The following is a 19,183-nucleotide window of genomic DNA, read 5'->3' on the forward strand; positions in this document are numbered from 1 at the left end:
ATTATTCTAAGATGTGTATTTAACTCATGTATATGTTTTTGCTGTTTGTTCTTTGTTATAGAGACAGAAAGATTGGAGAAGTGGTTTATCCATACATCTCCATTTTGGATAGATTACTCTTCGCGTTGTTGTTTGTTTAGAATACTAAAAGCTTTGTGTTCCATAGTGTCTAGTGTTGTTTTTCTGTGGTTTAGGCCCGGACCATCACAGTAGGTGTGAGCAGAGCATGTTGAGCATCTGATACGTACCTCTTAGGTTGCAGGATGGGGCTTGGGCGGGTGTAATAATGGCAGTTGGGCCTGTTGCTCTGCTCACGGCCTGGGAATATGTCCTGCTGTCATGTTGAGGTCCTTGTCGCAGGGGCTGGGGTCATGGATCTGTCTCTCTCAATTCAGTTCAATTCAAGGGCTTTATTGGCATGGGAAACATATGTTAACATTGCCAAAGCAAGTGAAGTAGATAATAAACAAAAGTGAAATAAAAAATACAAATTAACAGTAAACATTACACTCACAGAAGTTCCAAAAGAATAGACATTTCAAATGTCATATTATGTCTATATACAGTGTTGTAACGATGTGCAATAGTTAAAGTACAAAAGGGAAAATACATAAAGATAAATATGGGTTGTATTTACAATGGTGTTTGTTCTTCACTGGTTGCCCTTTTCTTGTGGCAACAGGTCACAAATCTTGCTGTGATATTTCACCCATTAGATACAGGAGTTTTATCAAAATTGGGTTTGTTTTCGAATTCTTTGTGGATCTGTGTAATCTGATGGAAAGATGTGTCTCTAATATGGTCATACATTTGGCAGGAGATTAGGAAGTGCAGCTCAGTTTCCACCTCATTTTGTGAGCAGTGTGCACATAGCCTGTCTTCTCTTGAGAGCCAGGTCTGCCTACGGCGGCCTTTCTCAATAGCAAGGCTAGGCTCACTGAGTCTGTACATAGTCAAAGTCTCTCTCTACTGCAGGAGGGAAATAGGGTTTACAATGGCATGACTACCTCCTGCAATCCCTCCCTCTCTGTCTTTTCCTACACTGTCTCTATACTTTATCAATCTCTCTGTCTTTCTCTTACACTGTCCTCTATACTTTATCAATCTCTCTCTTACACTGTCCTCTATACTTTATCAATCTCTCTCTTACACTGTCCTCTATACTTTATCAATCTCTCTATTTTCATCTTGTATTTCTCCCTGGCTCTCCTTCCTGTCTCTCCCTCCCTCTCACTCTCGCATTATCTTTATCTATATTTCTTTCTATTTCTCTTCCTCTGTCTCTAACTGCCCCTCTCTCTGTCCATATCTGTCTCAATCCTTCTCTCTCCTCCCATTGGTCTCTGTCTGACCTTTCTCCCTATAATTCTCTCCTTCCACAGCACAGCTAATGAGATGGATGCAGACAGCAGATAATGGGATGAGAGAAAAATCATGTCGCAGAAAAGGGAGCGAGAGAGGGAAACAGCATGGAGGAGAGAAGGGAGAGAGAGATGGCTGTATATTGTATTGAGTGTATAATATACACTGAGTGTACTAAACATTAAGAATACCAGCGCTTTCCATGAGTCAACATGGGCCAACGTCCCTGTGGAACGCTTTTGACACCATGTAGAGTCCATCCCCCGACGAATTGAGGCTGTTCTGAGGCGGGAGTATAAAGCACTGAGAGTATAGAGACTCTGCTAGAGGTGATGATGTCATCTGGGAAGGGGAAAAGCTACCCTATTAGTGGTAGCACAGCTCCTTCCTTTGTGTGAAGAACTTCACGGTATGTAAGGGGTTAAAACACAAGCAAGAGGCTTGGAGCAATCACACACACAGCGGGGGGTAGAAACAAGACACTACCTCCTTCCCCTGACAGCTAGGGAATTGCTGTAGAGTAAAAAAGAAACCACCTCTTTCTCTCCCTTTTCTGTCTCTCTTTCTCTCTCGTGCGACGAGTTTGTAAAACCCAGCAGGCATTCCAGTTAGGCCCACTATTGCTAAAATCCCCAAATCCCCACCAGTTGTTTATGCGGGGGCATTATGAGTTCCTTTTGTCTGTGAACTCTGTGAAAGAGGCCATTGAGACCTGGCGGGCGGGACTGGTGGCAGCGGTGGGATCCTTTTATCAGTTTTTTATGAGGTAATTACTGTAATAATTTCTCTTTGTTTTGGACCTCTCTCTGCAGAGCTCGGTGCATAATGAATGGAACCAGTGGACTGAGGAAAAGAACAGCCAGGTCCGAGTAATTGAGCATAGTTCTAAGAGAGAAAACAAACCCATACTCCTCCTCACTCACTCACTCACTCACTCACTCACTCACTCACTCACTCACTCACTCACTCACTCACTCACTCACTCACTCACTCACTCACTCACTCACACACACACACACAAACACACACACACTGTTTACCATCCATACAGCTGGAGATAGTCTTGATGCAAGCTTTGTCCTCTGTTACAGTAGGTGAAGTGCTTTGAGAGGCTAGTTAAGGACCATAGCACCTCCACCCTACCCCACACCCTAGACCCACTACAATTCGCATTGTAATTTGCAATCCCCGGCAGATCCAAGGACAATGCAATCGCCATTGCACTGCACACTGGCCTATCCCATCTGGACAAGAGAAATACCTACAGTGAGGGAAAAAAGTATTTGATCCCCTGCTGATTTTGTACGTTTGCCCACTGACAAAGAAATTACCAGTCTATAATTTTAATGGTAGGTTTATTTGAACAGTGAGAGATAGAATAACAACAAAATAATGCAGAAAACGCATGTCAAAAATGTTATAAATTGATTAGCATTTTAATGAGGGAAATAAGTATTTGACCCCCTCTCAATCAGAAAGATTTCTGGTTCCCAGGTGTCTTTTATACAGGTAACAAGCTGAGATTAGGGGATGGTGTAAGAATGCTCTTTATCGACTACAGCTCAGTATTAAACACCATAGTGTCCTCCAAACTCATCACTAAGCTCAGGGCCCTGGGTGGGAACCCCGCCCTTTGCAACTGGATCCTTGACTTCCTGATGGGCCGACCCCAAGTGGTGAAGGTAGGCAACAACACCTCCGCCACGCTGATCCTCAACACGGGGGACCCACAGTGGCAGCACGCTCAGCCCCCTTCTCTCTGTTCACCCATGACTGCGTGGCCATGCACGTCTCCAACTCAATCATCAAGTTTGCTGACGACACAACAGTGATAGGCCTACAGGGAGTGGTGCCAGGAAAATAACTTCTCCCTCAACGACAACAAAACGAAAGAGCTGATTGTGGTCTTCAGAAGACAGCAGAGAGAGCGTGCCCCTATCCACATCGATGGGACCGCAGTAGAGAAGGTTAAAAGATTTATGTTCCTAGACGTGCACATCACTGACAACCAGAACTGGTCCCTTTACACAGACAGCGTGGTGAAAAAGGAGCAACAGCACCTCTTCAACCTCAGGAGGCTGAAGAAATTTGGCTTGGCCCCTGAGACCCTCAAAGAATTCTACAGATTCCCCAATTTAGAGCATCCTGTCGGGCTGTTCACCGCCTGGTACGACAATTACACTGTCCGCAACCACAGGGCTCTCCAGAGAGTGGTGCAGTCACCCCAACGCATCAGTCGGGGCAAACTGACTGCCCTTCAGGACATCTACAGCTCCCGGTGTCACAGGAAGGCCAAGAAGATCATCAAGTACCTCAGCCACCCAAGCCACATCCTGTTCACCACCCTACTAGCTAGAAGGCAGAGACAGAACGGGTGCATCAAAACTGGGACTGAGAGACTGTGAAACAGTCACCACTAGAGAAAGAAAATGAGAGCCTCAATCTAGGAGCTCAGATGCAATAATTTTATAACCAATGTTTCGACAGACAAGCTGTCTTCATCAATTTCAAACAGTCACCACTTGTCTTAGTCACAGTTCTAGCCGGCTACCACCCGGTACTCTATCCTGCTACCATATGTATGGTACATAGTCATTGAACACTGGTCACTTTAATAATGTTACATACTGTTTTACTCACTTTATATGTATATTCTGTATTCTAATCATTGAACACTGGTCACTTTAATAATGTTTACATACAAAACACACCATTTATATGTACTGTATATATACAGTATCTGTAGGGCCACTGAAAACCATAAACCCTTACAGAGCCAGATAAAGCTGACATATAGGATCCTGATATAGCAGATCAACGAGAGATCCACGTGAGAAAGCCTTTAAAACTCCTACAACAAGACACTTCCCCCTCTAAAGTCTACCCTTACAGTTGTAAATCAAATCCAAATCAAAGTTTATTGGTTGCGTACACAGATTTGCAGATGTTATCGCAGGTGCAGTGAAATGCTTGGCTCCAACAGTGCCGTTCTATCAATAATAATAATTGACAGTGCTATCAATAATAATACATAAAAAAAGACACACACATTCCAGAAAAATGAAGAAATAACAGAATGAGCAATATCAGAGACCGGAATATAAATATACACTGATCAAAAATATAAATGCAACATGTAAAGTGTTGGTCCCGTGTTTCATTAGCTGAAATAAAAGATCCCAAAAATGTTCCAAATGCACAAATTTGTTTACATCCCTGTTAGTGAGCATATTTCAAATCAAATCAAATCAAATCAAATTTATTTATATAGCCCTTCGTACATCAGCTGATATCTCAAAGTGCTGTACAGAAACCCAGCCTAAAACCCCAAACAGCAAGCAATGCATGTGAAAGAAGCACGGTGGCTAGGAAAAACTCCCTAGAAAGGCCAAAAACCTAGGAAGAAACCTAGAGAGGAACCAGGCTATGAGGGGTGGCCAGTCCTCTTCTGGCTGTGCAGGGTGGATATTATAACAGAACATGGTCAAGATGTTAAAATGTTCATAAATGACCAGCATGGTCAAATAATAATAATCATAGTAGTTGTCGAGGGTGCAACAAGCACGTCCGGTGAACAGGTCAGGGTTCCATAGCCGCAGGCAGAACAGTTGAAACTGGAGCAGCAGCACGGCCAGGTGGACTGGGGACAGCAAGGAGTCATCATACCAGGTAGTCCTGAGGCATGGTCCTAGGGCTCAGGTCCTCCGAGAGAAAGACAGAAAGAGAGAATTAGAGAGAGCATATTTAAATTCACACAGGACACCGGATAAGACGAGAAATACTCCAGATGTAACAGACTGACCCTAGCCCCCCGACACAGCATAAATACTGGAGGCTGAGACAGGAGGGATCAGAAGACACTGTGGCCCCAGCCGATGATACCCCCGGACAGGGCCAAACAGGCAGGATATAACCCCACCCACTTTGCCAAAGCACAGCCCCCACACCACTAGAGGGATGTCTCCAACCACCAACTTACCGTCCTAAGACAAGGCCGAGTATAGCCCACAACGATCTCCGCCATGGCACAACCCAAGGGGGGCGCCAACCCAGACAGGAAGACCACGTCAGTGACTCAACCCACTCAAGTGACGCACCCCTCCCATGGACGGCATGGAAGAACACCAGTAAGCCAGTGACTCAGCCCCTGTAAAAGGGTTAGAGGCAGAGAATCCCAGTGGAAAGAGGGGAACCGGCAAGGCAGAGACGGCAAGGGCGGTTCGTTGCTCCAGCCTTTCCGTTCACCTTCACACTCCTGGGCCAGACTATACTTAATCATAGGACCTACTGAAGAGATAAGTCTTCAGTAAATACTTAAAGGTTGAGACTGAGTCTGCGTCTCTCACATTGGTAGGCAGACCATTCCATAAAAATGGAGCTCTATAGGAGAAAGCCCTACCTCCAGCCGTTTGCTTAGAAATTCTAGGGACAATTAGGAGGCCTGCGTCTTGTGACCGTAGCGTACGTGTAGGTATGTACGGCAGGACCAAATCGGAAAGATAGGTAGGAGCAAGCCCATGTAATGCTTTGTAGGTTAGCAGTAAAACCTTGAAATCAGCCCTTGCCTTAACAGGAAGCCAGTGTAGGGAGGCTAGCACTGGAGTAATATGATCACATTTTTTGGTTCTAATCAGGATTCTTGCAGTCGTATTTAGCACTAACTGAAGTTTGTTTAGTGCTTTATCCGGGTAGCCGGAAAGTAGAGCATTGCAGTAGTCCAGCCTAGAAGTAACAAAAGCATGGATGAATTTTTCTGCGTCATTTTTGGACAGAAAGTTTCAGATTTTTGCAATGTTACGTAGATGGAAAAAAGCTGCCCTTGAAACAGTCTTGATATGTTCTTCAAAAGAGAGATCAGGGTCCAGAGTAACGCCGAGGTCCTTCACAGTTTTATTTGAGACGACTGTACAACCATCCAGATTAATTGTCAGATTCAACAGAAGATCTCTTTGTTTCTTGGGACCTAGAACAAGCATCTCTGTTTTGTCCGAGTTTAAAAGTAGAAAGTTTGCAGCCATCCACTTCTTTATGTCTGAAACACAGGCTTCTAGCGAGGGCAATTTTGGGGCTTCACCATGTTTCATTGAAATGTACAGCTGTGTGTCGTCCGCATAGCAGTGAAATTTAACATAATGTTTTCGAATGACATCCCCAAGAGGTAAAATATATAGTGAAAACAATAGTGGTCCTAAAACAGAACCTTGAGGAACACCGAAATTTACAATTGATTTGTCAGAGGACAAACCATTCAAAGAGACAAACTGATATCTTTCCGACAGATAAGATCTAAACCAGGCCAGAACTTGTCCATGTAGACCAATTTGGGTTTCCAATCTCTCCAAAAGAATGTGGTGATATTTCCTTTGCCAAGATAATCCATCCACCTGACAGGTGTGGCATATCAAGAAGCTGATTAATCTCTTACATCTAGACGTTCCGCTAGCGGAACACCTGCTCCAATATCCAATGATAGGCGTGGCGCGAATTACAAATTCCTCAAAAATACAAAAACTTCAATTTTTCAAACATATGACTATTTCACAGCATTTTAAAGACAAGACTCTCCTTTATCTAACCACACTGTCCGATTTCAAATAGGCTTTACAGCGAAAGCAAAACATTAGATTATGTCAGCAGAGTACCAAGCCAGAAATAATCAGACACCCATTTTTCAAGCTAACATATAATGTCACAAAAACCCAGAAGACAGCTAAATGCAGCACTAACCTTTGATGATCTTCATCAGATGACACACCTAGGACATTATGTTATACAATACATGCATGTTTTGTTCAATCAAGTTCATATTTATATCAAAAAACTGCTTTTTACATTAGCATGTGACATTCAGAACTAGCATACCCCCACAAACTTCCGGGGAATTTGCTAACAATTTACTAAATTACTCACGATAAACGTTCACTAAAAGCATAACAATTATTTTAAGAATTATAGATACAGAACTCCTCTATGCACTCGATATGTCCGATTTTAAAATAGCTTTTTGGTGAAAGCACATTTTTCAATATTCTAAGTACATAGCCCAGCCATCACGGGCTAGCTATTTAGACACCCGGCAAGTTTAGCCTTCACCAAAATCAGATTTACTATTATAAAAGTTTGATTACCTTTTGTTGTCTTCGTCAGAATGCACTCCCAGGACTGCTACTTCAATAACAAATGTTGGTTTGGTCCAAAATAATCCATCGTTATATCCGAATAGCGGCGTTTTGTTCGTGCGTCCCAGACACTATCCGAAATGGTAAATCAGGGTCGTGCGCATGGCGCAATTCGTGACCAAAAAAATCTAAATATTCCATTACCGTACTTCGAAGCATGTCAACCGCTGTTTAAAATGAATTTTTATGCAATTTATCTCGTAGAAAAGCGATAATATTCCGACCGGGAATCTCCTTTTCGGCAAACAGAGGAAAAATCACAAAGACGGGGGCGGCCAGGTCACGCGCCTAAGCCCACCGTCCCTTGATCGGCCACTTGAGAAAGGCGATAATGTGTTTCAGCCTGGGGCTGGGATGACGACATTCTGTTTTTTCACGGGCTCTGAGCGCCCATGGAAGACGTAGGAAGTGTCACGTTAGAGCAGAGATCCTTTGTAAAAGATAGAGATGGCAAAGAAGTTCAAGAAATGGTCAGACAGGCCACTTCCTGTAAAGGAATCTCTCAGGTTTTGACCTGCCATTTGAGTTCTGTTATACTCACAGACACCATTCAAACAGTTTTAGAAACTTTGGAGTGTTTTCTATCCAAAGCCAATAATTATATGCATATTCTAGTTACTGGGCAGGAGTAGTAACCAGTTTAAATCGGGTACGTTTTTTATCCAGCCGTGAAAATACTGCCCCCTAGCCATAACAGGTTAAACAGCATGATCCTTACACAGGTGCACCTTATGCTGTGGACAATAAAAGGCCAAACTAAAACGTGCAGTTTTTGTTACACAACGCAATGGCATAGATGTCTCAAGTTTTGAGGGAGCGTGCAATTGGCATGCTGACTGCAGGAATGTCCACCAGAACTGTTTCCAGATAATTGAATGTTAATTTCTCTACCATAAGCCGCTTCAAATGTTGTTTTAGAGAATTTGGCAGTACGTCCAACTGGCCTCACAACCGCAGACCACGTGTATGGTGTTTTTGTGCGCGAGCAGTTTATTGATGTCATTGTTGTGAACAGAGTGCCCCATGGTGGTGGTGGGGTTATGGTATGGTCAGGCATAAAGACAAGAACACAATTGCATTTTATCGATGGCAATTTGAATGCAGAGAGATACCGTGACGAGATCCTTGGGCCCATTATCATGCCATTCATCCCCCATCATCACCTCCTGTTTCAGCATGATAATGCACGGCCCCATGTCGCAAGGATCTGTATACAATTCCTGGAAGCTGAAAATGTCCCAGTTCTTCCATGGTCTGCATACTTACCAGACATGTCACCAATTGAGCTTGCTCTGGATCGACGTGTACGACATCGTGTTCCAGTTCCCACCAATATCCAGCAACTTTGCACAGCCATTAAAGAGGAGTGGGACAACATTCCACAGGCCACTATTAACAGCCTGATCAACTCTATGCAAAAGAGATGTGTTGCACTGCATAAGGCAAATAATGGTCACACCAGATACTGAATGGTTTTCTGATCCACACCCCTACTTTTTTTTTAAAGGTACAGTATATGGAGTAGGTAGAATCTCAACCTGAGAAAACAACAATACAAAACCCCCTTGCCTCTCAAAGCCAGGTAGCGTTCAAACAACTCTGGCAAAGCCTGACAGATTTGAAAGTGGATAGCAATCAGCACATTCTGTGTGGGCTACTGACGTTGCTTAATTTCATTTGCTGTACAGATGCAGACTATCGTAAAAGATCGTAAAAGAGGTGCTCATACTTCTACAGTTGTAATCAGGCTTTGAATTACATATCTGAATTACATATTTGAATTACATATCCAATCTTTTGAGTGCAATAGAAGCAATGTGCTGGGCCAATATGGATATTTTCTAAACGTATAGGGGTGTTCTGAATTGTAATGGGATTGGCTATAGCACCCTTAAGGACCCCAGTAATCCTACTCCTTAATGTCTTGTTCAGACTGTGACAGAAATGTATAAGCCTTACTGGGACTGGTCTTGATTCTCATCTAGCCAGTCAATGTGATTTCTTCTCTCTGCCTCAGAGCAGTAATCCGCTAAACCAAAGCAGCATTACGCCACTCCAAATATGGGTGCCATACCAGTCAGTCCTAATATGGATACCGAACCCGTCAATCGTACTAAGATTCCGTACCGGTAAGTCCTAATATGGATGCCTTACCGGGCTCCTATCTCTGCAGCTGAATTTCAATCAGCAGCTGATTGAAATTCTCAGCCAGTACTATCAGAGGAAATGTTTAAGTGCCATTCCTTCCACTCATCTGGAATAATAAGGCACAGTGCTCCTTATTAGTGTGGCAACTCCATCTGTTCCGTTTTTGACCACCAACTATTCACTTTCACATCTTGAGCTGTGAGTTCCTAAGTGTTACTCTCTCTGGTGTGTGTGTGCGGACAAGCAAGTGTGTGTGTGTGTGTGTGTGTGTGTGTGTGTGTGTGTGTGTGTGTGTGTGTGTGTGTGTGTGTGTGTGTGTGTGTGTGTGTGTGTGTGTGTGTGTGTGTGTGTTTTGCCGCGTCCTCTAGAGCAGTAATCAGAGTTTCCCTGTAGTGTTGCTTTCTGTTTTCATCTCAGATACTGTAAGTTCCTGAACTCTGCAAAGGTTTTTGCTTCTCCAATTTGCCCCTTAGAGCTACATCTTGCTCTCCTCTCCACTGGGTACAACTGAAATTCCTCAACAATTATGAATGTGACATTATAATATTAAACTTGACAGTAGCATAAAACTTAACCCTTCTTATTCTATTCTCCCTCCTTCCTCCAGAAGCTCCAGGCCAGGACTTTGTAACCTTGGACTACCGCAACTACCCCAGCATCACCTACGCAGTCATCGGCAGCGCTGTCATCTTTGTCCTGGTGGTGGCGCTGTTGGCCTTGGTTCTGCACCACCAGAGGAAGCGCAGCGTGCTGCTGCCCCGGGAGGTCCGGTCCTCCTACCACCACCACCACCATCAGCCCCTGCTGCTATCCCGCGTGGTCATCCTAGACCGGGGACACATCCACCCAGCTGGCCCTGGCCTCTCCCCCACCTCCCCGTCTGCAGAATCCCAGTTCAGTGCAGGTCCACAAGGGCTACATATGCTGTCTAGGACCCTCTACCCTGCTGACGTATCCATGGACTCGCCACCCTCCTACTCCCAGGCCGTGCTGGATGTCAGGTAGACATACAGTAAATGTACTGTACTGGAGGGAGTAGCGTGAGACTAATCGTTTTGCCAACTGTAGCTTTGCCTATTTAAATGTTTTTTTGGATTGATCTGCCTCTAAACTTGATTTCAGAATACTTCGGAGCATCATTTGTTAATTTATGTGTGTGCTTCTTCCTGTATCTATTTTTCCTTCTCCATCATGCCTCCAGCCGGCCTCCCTGGTTTGACCTTCCCCCGCCTCCCTACCTCCCAGACGGGGAGCTGCCGTCAGAAGGAGAGCTGCCCCAGTATGAAGCCCCCACAGAGCCCTCCACTCAGCCCAGCACACGTTCCTCTGAGCCCCCCACACCCAGAACTGTGGCCCCAGGCATGTCCTGGCCTAGCTTCAGCTCCAGAGAAGAGTCGGACTAGCTGTAGTCCTCCTCTGATGACTGCATGTACATAGGACTACAATACCCAGCCTCAGGGCTGTGGAAGGCTGAAGAGAAAGGAGCTGTTCAATTTGCGAAGACCCAATGGATTGTCCTGCCTAATGTGAGAATGAGAGACAAGGCTATAGTCTATCGATAACTACAACTGACTGACTAAGGCACTTGGATTTATTGCTATTATATGCTGGCACCCTCTGCTGGAGATTTATCTACATATCCCCTGACTGGGTTGCTCACTTATTCAATCAATCAATCATCAGTCAATTGCATTTCATCTGTGGCTATATAGTGCTTTTTATAAATTAATTTCTCAGTGTGCTTAACAACTTCAAGGGTCGAAACTAAAATAAAACAAAATAAAAACTACCACAGCCTCTCAACACTATGCATCTCCTGTTGAACTGGTGAAGACCCTGGTTGGTGCGAGATCCCGTAGCTTGGTTGTGTTGACTGGATGGATGGTCAACTTTTATAGTACAGTTATGCATTAACAATGTAGTAGGACTCACAGTAACTAACATTGTTTGTGGTACTCATAAAGGGTCAAATGTCACATGGTGTTACAGTTACAGTAGCAGATGTATATGCTGTGCAAACATAGAGATACAGGGTCAGATCTGTAATGTTACAGTTTAGCACATGAGGACAACCAGCTAGCCACAGAAACATGTGGGTAGTGGACACATGGATATGGGGCACGTTTTCCTCCCATCCATATTGCACAATGCTGGTTCTCTTCAATCTGTTCTCATTGGCCATCTCTTTCATTTCATAGGGATAACTGTATTTCTCTGTCATAGAGCACTTATCATGATGGCTGGGTTTACAAGTAATTCATGTTTTGCCATGAACTCAAATGGAAGTATTATTTGAGGAAGATAACGTTTGGATAAAAAATACTCCTACTGAGTAAGGTCCCAAAGAAAGTTAGTTTTCGGGGTATCTGGACCTTTTCAAAGCACTCAAATATAAGTTTAACGACTTTGTCTACTGTCCCACTCAGGGTCTAGTTTGACAAAATGTTATTAAGGTCATGTTCTACTGCCCATGAGGACAGTCCATATTGGTTTATTTTGATATTATATCTGTCCAGACTCTTTGGCAGAGGGGAGAAGAATGTTCAGATTGAACTTCTCGTCTGACTAGTGTTTTCATGTTTATTAATGTTACACTCTGCTGCCTGAGAGCACAAGACAAACATTTTGGCAGGGAAGAGAAAAATACATTTAAGGATTCATTTTCATTAGTGCATAAAGAGGAAGTGTAGAAATACATCAGTAGTAACTTTATTGGCAGGAAAACAAATGGTGCATGACGAGAACATCCCCACAGCTAGAATATCTAACAATAGAGAATACATCATAAAGTGCTTCTCCTGTGGACTCGAGCAAAGACCCTTCCACTTGGTACCTTGGAACACAAATGTGTAGATTGAAATAAGCATTTGGGATCCTCCTCAAGTTAAAAACATCATTCAAGTCAGTAACTAATTACAGAAGCTGTTCAATTGGCTCTTATGTAGTCACTGAACAAAAAGATCAGCCATTTCCTCCTTGGTTCCATAATTATGTGTTACTGACTGCACCATGTACCATCTACCTCCATGTTTTTCCTGACAAACTGAAATTGTTGATAGTCACAAATGGTTGGTCATAGTATTGGTGTATTTCAATCTATGCGATATGTCAATCAGAAAAGGTATTTTTGCTCCACGAATTACATTTAAATACATTCATTATATACAGTTATGACTCCATACATATTAACATGTTAACCCTTTGTAGTGCTTATTTAAACAGAATTGTATCAGATCAATGTCCTTACTGGGTTGTTGAGGCAAATCAAATTAAATCACATTTTATTTGTCACATGTGCCTTACCATTAAATGTTTACTTACCAGCCCTTAACCAACAATGCAGTTTTAAGAAAAATAAGAGTTAAGAAATATTCACTAAAATAAACATGTGTAAGTAAAGTTAGACAATCATTTTTGGATGGAGCTCTAGAAGTGACTGATTTACCTGATTTAAATGTCTCTCTTACTGTATTTCTTTGATTCATACTCAACCACTTACTGATAGGATTCCAACTGACTCATAGGATTCCAACTGACTCATAGGATCCCGACTGACTCATAGGATCCCGACTGACTCATAGGATCCCGACTGACTCATAGGATCCCGACTGACTCATAGGATCTCGACTGACTCATAGGATCCCGACTGACTCAGGATCCCATTTTTTTACATTTTAGTCATTTAGCAGACGCTCTTATCCAGAGCGACTTACAGTAGTGAATGCATACATTTCATACAATTTTTTTTCTTCTTCGTACTTGGCCCCCCGTGGGAATCGAACCCACAACCCTGGCGTTGCAAACACCATGCTCTACCAACTGAGCTACGGGGAAGGATCATAGGATCCCAACTGCCTCAAATGCTCTATCCTGTTATGCAGATTCTTTTCTGAATTTGCACCATAGCTATCTGACCGATTCAATTGACACCCAATAATGTTTGTTTGGATAAAGAAGAAAATGACTCCAATTTTTTTTTAAGTGTCCCAATTCATTGTATGTTTAGAAATGTGTAAGTTGCATGACAGATGTCTCGACTGTACAGATGATGTTAGAGAGAAGACTGTCATTGTCTCTCTGTCTCTGTCTGTTTGTCTGCCCCCCCTCCCACCCGCCCAGTAACTAGTATTATTAATTGACTGACTGGTGAAACGCCTATCTGAAGGATCTGTGCATATGTATTGTGGTTGTCGTGTCATTTCATTTCAGAACTTGTCAAGGGTTTCATGTGACCATGTATGTAGAGAGAGAGAGAGATTTATTTAAAAGCAGCATATTTCGACTTTAAACTAATATAATCATGTTTAACTATGAAACGTGCTACTTTGGATGGTACCTCTGTCTTTTGTCCATATCCCCAGCAGTCATCAGGCTGGTGGCATTATTAAACAACATAGAAACCAAAGATTATCACTCATCATCCCCATAAAACCCAGAAGATAAGCCTTACTCTCCAAAGTCACATCCAAAAACAGTGTTGTGCCTCGTTTTGTTTCAGATACCTAGCTGACTAGAGAATGAAGAGTAGTATTACTCTTATACAAAGGGGGAAATCCTGTTCATCACTAGATAACTGGAGAATGATACTCAGTCTCAGGATGAATCTGCTCACGGCTGGGTTTTATTCACTAGGAACCATCAGAAGCAAACAGGCTGAAACAGGGAGGGACTACCTGAAAATGTCCAATAAAAGTGATTTTCTTTTCCGTTGGAAAACATTTTGCTATGGTTTGCACTAATGAATAAAGCCCTGGTCTGTTGCGTTTCAGTTACAACACACTGTTACACTTTTCACGTCACTATATCCGTTTGGTTTTTGGTTTGTGACAGTGATTACTGATTTGTTGTTCCATTCTGTTGGAGACTTATGTTTCGTGTTTATCATTTATTAATGATGACACCACCTTTTTGTTTCTAATGAAATATATTCTGTACATTGAAAGTAATATAAAGTGTTTCTGATTCAATGATGTGTCAAGGGTTTTTCTCAAAATTCAGTATTTGTTTCCCATCATAATCTATGTAAAGTGTAGTTATTGTTTTATTTCACATGATTGTGCCTGGGATTCAGTTCACTTATCCTACCACCAGATGTCAATCTTTCCATACAATATAATTGGCCTGGGTTATAGATGACCAACTGTTGTTTGAAGTCTACACCTTTACAGTATGTGTGGGCAGGTTTGTGCAAACTCTCCCTAAAGGCTCTCTCATTAAACTGGAGACAAACATGAGATGAATGCTTAGTTCATACAACTCTTATTAAAAACAGGATTTTCCTCTGTTTTATATTTCCACAGAGGTTGGAATAACACTGAAATTGTAAAAATGATATTGTAGGAGCTCACATTTCAGTTTTGGTCAGATGGGGTTTTGGCCTGCCTGGAGACATCACCGGTAATTCGTTAGACCAATAAGAAGTTACAAACCTCTCTGCCAATAAAATACAGTTTTCAGTGTTCCTCTCTCCATTTACATCACTCTCAGACAGTCCTTGCAAAATTCTTGCTTGAGAAATTGCTCTTTGCAAACAAGTCATGTTTCTTTTTGACCATTTTAACTGAAAACAATCACATTCAAAAATATATATGATTGTTACATACACCTCTTGGTGGGAACGCAACACCCTGTTACATCTCAACTCACCGTGGAGTGAAAAAGTTTGTGATCGTAGATGCGGGGAAAGACAGAGGCAGAGAAAAATACCATTTACAGGGAATTTATTATTCCTTAACACGGTAAAGTGGGGAAAAGGGGCTGGACGGAACCAAAGCAAAGAAAGTAAAAATGAAAGGGTCCCCTCTCCTACCTTACCACTTCTTACCTAACATTTAGTACCACCTGGCGCGCTAACCGAAATGCATGGGGTGGTCCACCCAGGTCTTACCTAGTGTACATAGGCAGATTAAATACTACAGGTTATGTATGCCCGCAGGCCTCTTGCCTAAACACTCCCAATGTGAGTTCCCCTTCCCCACCTGTGAACAAATTAAAGAATAATTTACGTGAACAATTTCAATAACCAAACACAGTAAGTCCTAATGACATACCTCTGAAGGAGCAGCTACAAAATAATATCAACAAAACTTTCACTAACCAACATAGGACATAAAAAGAAGCTCTCCTTCCGGTTGAACACTGGCTTTTCTCAAGCTGGACAAGGAGTTGGTAATTGACGAGACAGCTGTTTCCCCTGACGAGAGGGGAGGGCCAGAGCTCCAATCAGCAATGGGGCCGACCAATCAGCTGCTTTAGGATTCCAGGAAGCCGTTTCCTGAAACACACACATACAAACCCATAACAACACAGAAACTGGGGAACGTAACAATGATCAAATGTATTTTTCGTTTTTTTCAGTGTTAGTATGTCTATGCTTTGATCGATATCAGGGCACAAGAGGAAAAACATCAAATATTTGTCAAGGGTTTGAATTTGAAGAAAACATTGATGAAATCATAAAGTCATAGAGAAAGGGTATATTGCCTTTGGGCCGGTCACCCATTCCTCCTTATTAAGGTATTATTTGAACACCCAGGCCCCCCACCTTGCCTTCCTCACCCCTCTTTCCCCATCACATTATGACACAACAGATAGCATAATAACATCTTTGAATCAGGCTGTCCCTAGTCTTCTATTTCCCCCACTCCCTGGCTCCCCTTCACTACCCTCTCATCCCTTTCTGTCCCCCTCTCCCCTTTGTCCTTGTGTCTAACTATTTGTCCCCCTCTCCCTTCTCTCACCCTCTGCCTCTCTCTCCCCTCTACCCAAACACTGATGGCGGGGTACCCTGTTTGCGTAGCCCCAACCCAGCCACACAAGCCTTAATCAAAGGACTTCTCTGTCTCTCACACTCTCTCTCGCTCTCTCTCTCTGTCCTGTGTCTCCATCTCCACTAGGACCTTGTAATCTGTAGATCAGGGTTAGGCAGACCAGGCCTAGCAGACAGCTGGTGTGGAGGAGAGCGGACATCCAATAGCTACCCAGGGAAATGAGAGGTGGCGTGGCAACACACAGAGACACAGACAAAGTGTTGATTCAGTGTGGCCCATGATCTGGAGTTGATGACCTTCATTGAGTCCCCAAGGAAATGAAAGCAAGCCCATAACTCAGATTTAATGGCCCGGGGTATGATGGCGGAGCTGGGGTTGGTTGATGGAGGTGGTGTGCTGAGGTGGGGGGGATGATGATGGTGATGATGGTGGTAGTGATGATGGTGGTGGTTGGTGGTAGTGTGATGATGGGGGTGGTAATGATTGTGGTGGTGGCAGTGTGATGATGGTGATGATGGTGGTGGTAATGATGTTGGTAGTGATGGTGGTGGTAGTGATGATGGTGGTGGTAATGATTGTGGTGGTGGTAGTGTGATGATGGTGGTGGTAATGATGGTGGTAGTGATGATGGTGGTGGTAATGATTGTGGTGGTAGTGTGAGGATGCAGATACTATAAAAAGTTGGCAGGTTGACAGGATAAATAGCTAAGGGGAAAGGGCTTCCTCGCTCCTGGACTCTCCTTTGTGTTACATTACCACCGTCCATGGCTGTTGGATGCACCTCATGTGTGATGCAGCTGGCTGATGTCCCATTTCCTTTCAAATAATTGGAAAAATGCATTATTGAGTCATGAGACTCTAGTAGTTCCATCTCATGATTGCAAAATAATATACATACAGTAAATACCAACAAATGATCTCAAAATTCTCTTTTCTGTTCTCACACATTAAGATAGTAATGTATTCATCCCCCAGAGGCTAAATGTGATTGCACCACCCAAAACATACATCAACAATAAATACACAATAAAGACACAGACACTAAAAGCAGCACATCATCTATGAATATAAAAGTGTTCATGTTAAAAAGAGTCAAGGCATAAGGTAAGAAGTATCTGCCGTTTGCGCTCACACACACTCTTCTTCCCACTCACTTACACTCTCAAAAACAGCCCACAGTCTTCTACTGGGCTGCTCATCCATAGCTCCAGTGAACTGGACATAAGACTGTGTTTTCTCATGTAAATGTAGTGATTGTGGAGGGGCAGGAGAGGGGAAGGAGGGTGTGTTGTTAGCGTGGCTCTGATGGGCTTCGCTGAGGGCTTGGCGAGCTGGACCCTTATCAGATGAAGAGCAGGCCTCTGAGGGGGGGGGACTAGGAGACTGGGAGAGGGGAGAATAGAACAGCTGGCAGAGTCACGCGTTCAACCCCAAAACACACAGAGCTCAGACGCACTGAGCACGGTGGGAAAGCCCAACGCTAAGAAGTCCACAAACACACACAGTCTCGTGTTATTATCAGCCACCGGACAGCGAGGCTAAGCACACACACACACACACACCACAATCCCAAAATAACAAACTCAATCACACACATTAGAGTAGACACAATCATACACTGACACACACCAGCATCAAGCTCAGCCACCAACCAGCATGCCTCAGTACACACACACATGATTACACACATCAGACGCGTTAATCACATTCATACATACTGTATACACACACACGCACACTCACATTCAAAACACACACAGGAACACAGACAGATTTGTTTTTTAAATCAAGCAGTCTATTTGTTTCCAGTCTAAGTGCCAGGGTCTCACAGAGCAGATCAGTAGCCAGACCACTGTTCTATTTGTTTAGGAGTTATTATGGAAAACACCCAAACAGCTAAAAGTGGTGTTATCAGCATTCCCCCATTTTCACAGACTGGGATTGTAGAAAACAAGCCTGAATTGCCACTGTTCTTGTTTAAAGATCTGTGCCTTGCTCCAGTCTAATCCAGAGTGTTAAGTCTCTGTGTGTATGTATGGGTCCAGTTAGCTGTGTTTGCTCTGGTCTATCTGAGAGTTCCAGGCCGCTGACAGGACCTTCATACAGTATCTCCCTATGGCAGCTTCTCCTGGCTTAATTGGGTTTTAGGTCTGGGCTAAAAATAGCATCCTGGCCAGAGTCATTGGTTTTATGTGTGTGTGTGTTAGTGTAAAATAACAAAGCTCCACAAGCTATAGGTGGGTCTCTGTACCAATAGGTTTGGGTTCTGCTACAGTTCTACTCTATTTTGTGCAGTGTGGATGGCCCCAGACTACCTACTGAAGGAAGAAGAGGGCTACTGTTCTGTGTCAATGACAGTACAACTGCTACCTCCCTTCATTATTCACATGTCCTCTACACATTGCAGGTGTCAATCCTCATCATCAATAAAGTCTTGGTCATTTGTTTTAAAAGTATTTAATACATACCATTCAAATACACTAATTAATTTATATACCATATTTCCTGTTTGAGAAAATGTAATTCCTAAAACCCAAATGTTAGTGCAGCACAAAAACCACATACCGATAGATAATCATGATCCTCTCATATATTTGGATGTATGCTTAACTCAGGGAGGCGGCCTCTTCAAAGGGGGGGACACTCTTGACCCAAATTGCTACAGACCTACAGTGAGGGGAAAAAGTATTTGATCCCCTGCTGATTTTGTACCTTTGCCCACTG

At 43.2% G+C, this 19,183-nt stretch overlaps 1 protein-coding gene across 1 annotated transcript in view; it reads left to right on the plus strand.

Annotated features, from left to right (window-relative positions):
* LOC123728309 (low-density lipoprotein receptor class A domain-containing protein 3) overlaps window positions 1-12,812 on the plus strand; it is a 115,199-nt gene extending 102,387 nt beyond the window's left edge. The window contains exons 5-6 of the mRNA XM_045700349.1: window positions 10,297-10,690; window positions 10,891-12,812. Coding sequence (XP_045556305.1) covers window positions 10,297-10,690; window positions 10,891-11,092 — 596 coding nt within the window. The 3' untranslated portion in view covers window positions 11,093-12,812. The remainder of the gene's footprint in view (window positions 1-10,296; window positions 10,691-10,890) is intronic.
* The last annotated feature ends 6,371 nt before the right edge of the window (window positions 12,813-19,183 follow it).

This window comes from Salmo salar, chromosome ssa17, assembly GCF_905237065.1.
Source record: "Salmo salar chromosome ssa17, Ssal_v3.1, whole genome shotgun sequence".
NCBI lineage: Eukaryota > Metazoa > Chordata > Actinopteri > Salmoniformes > Salmonidae > Salmo > Salmo salar.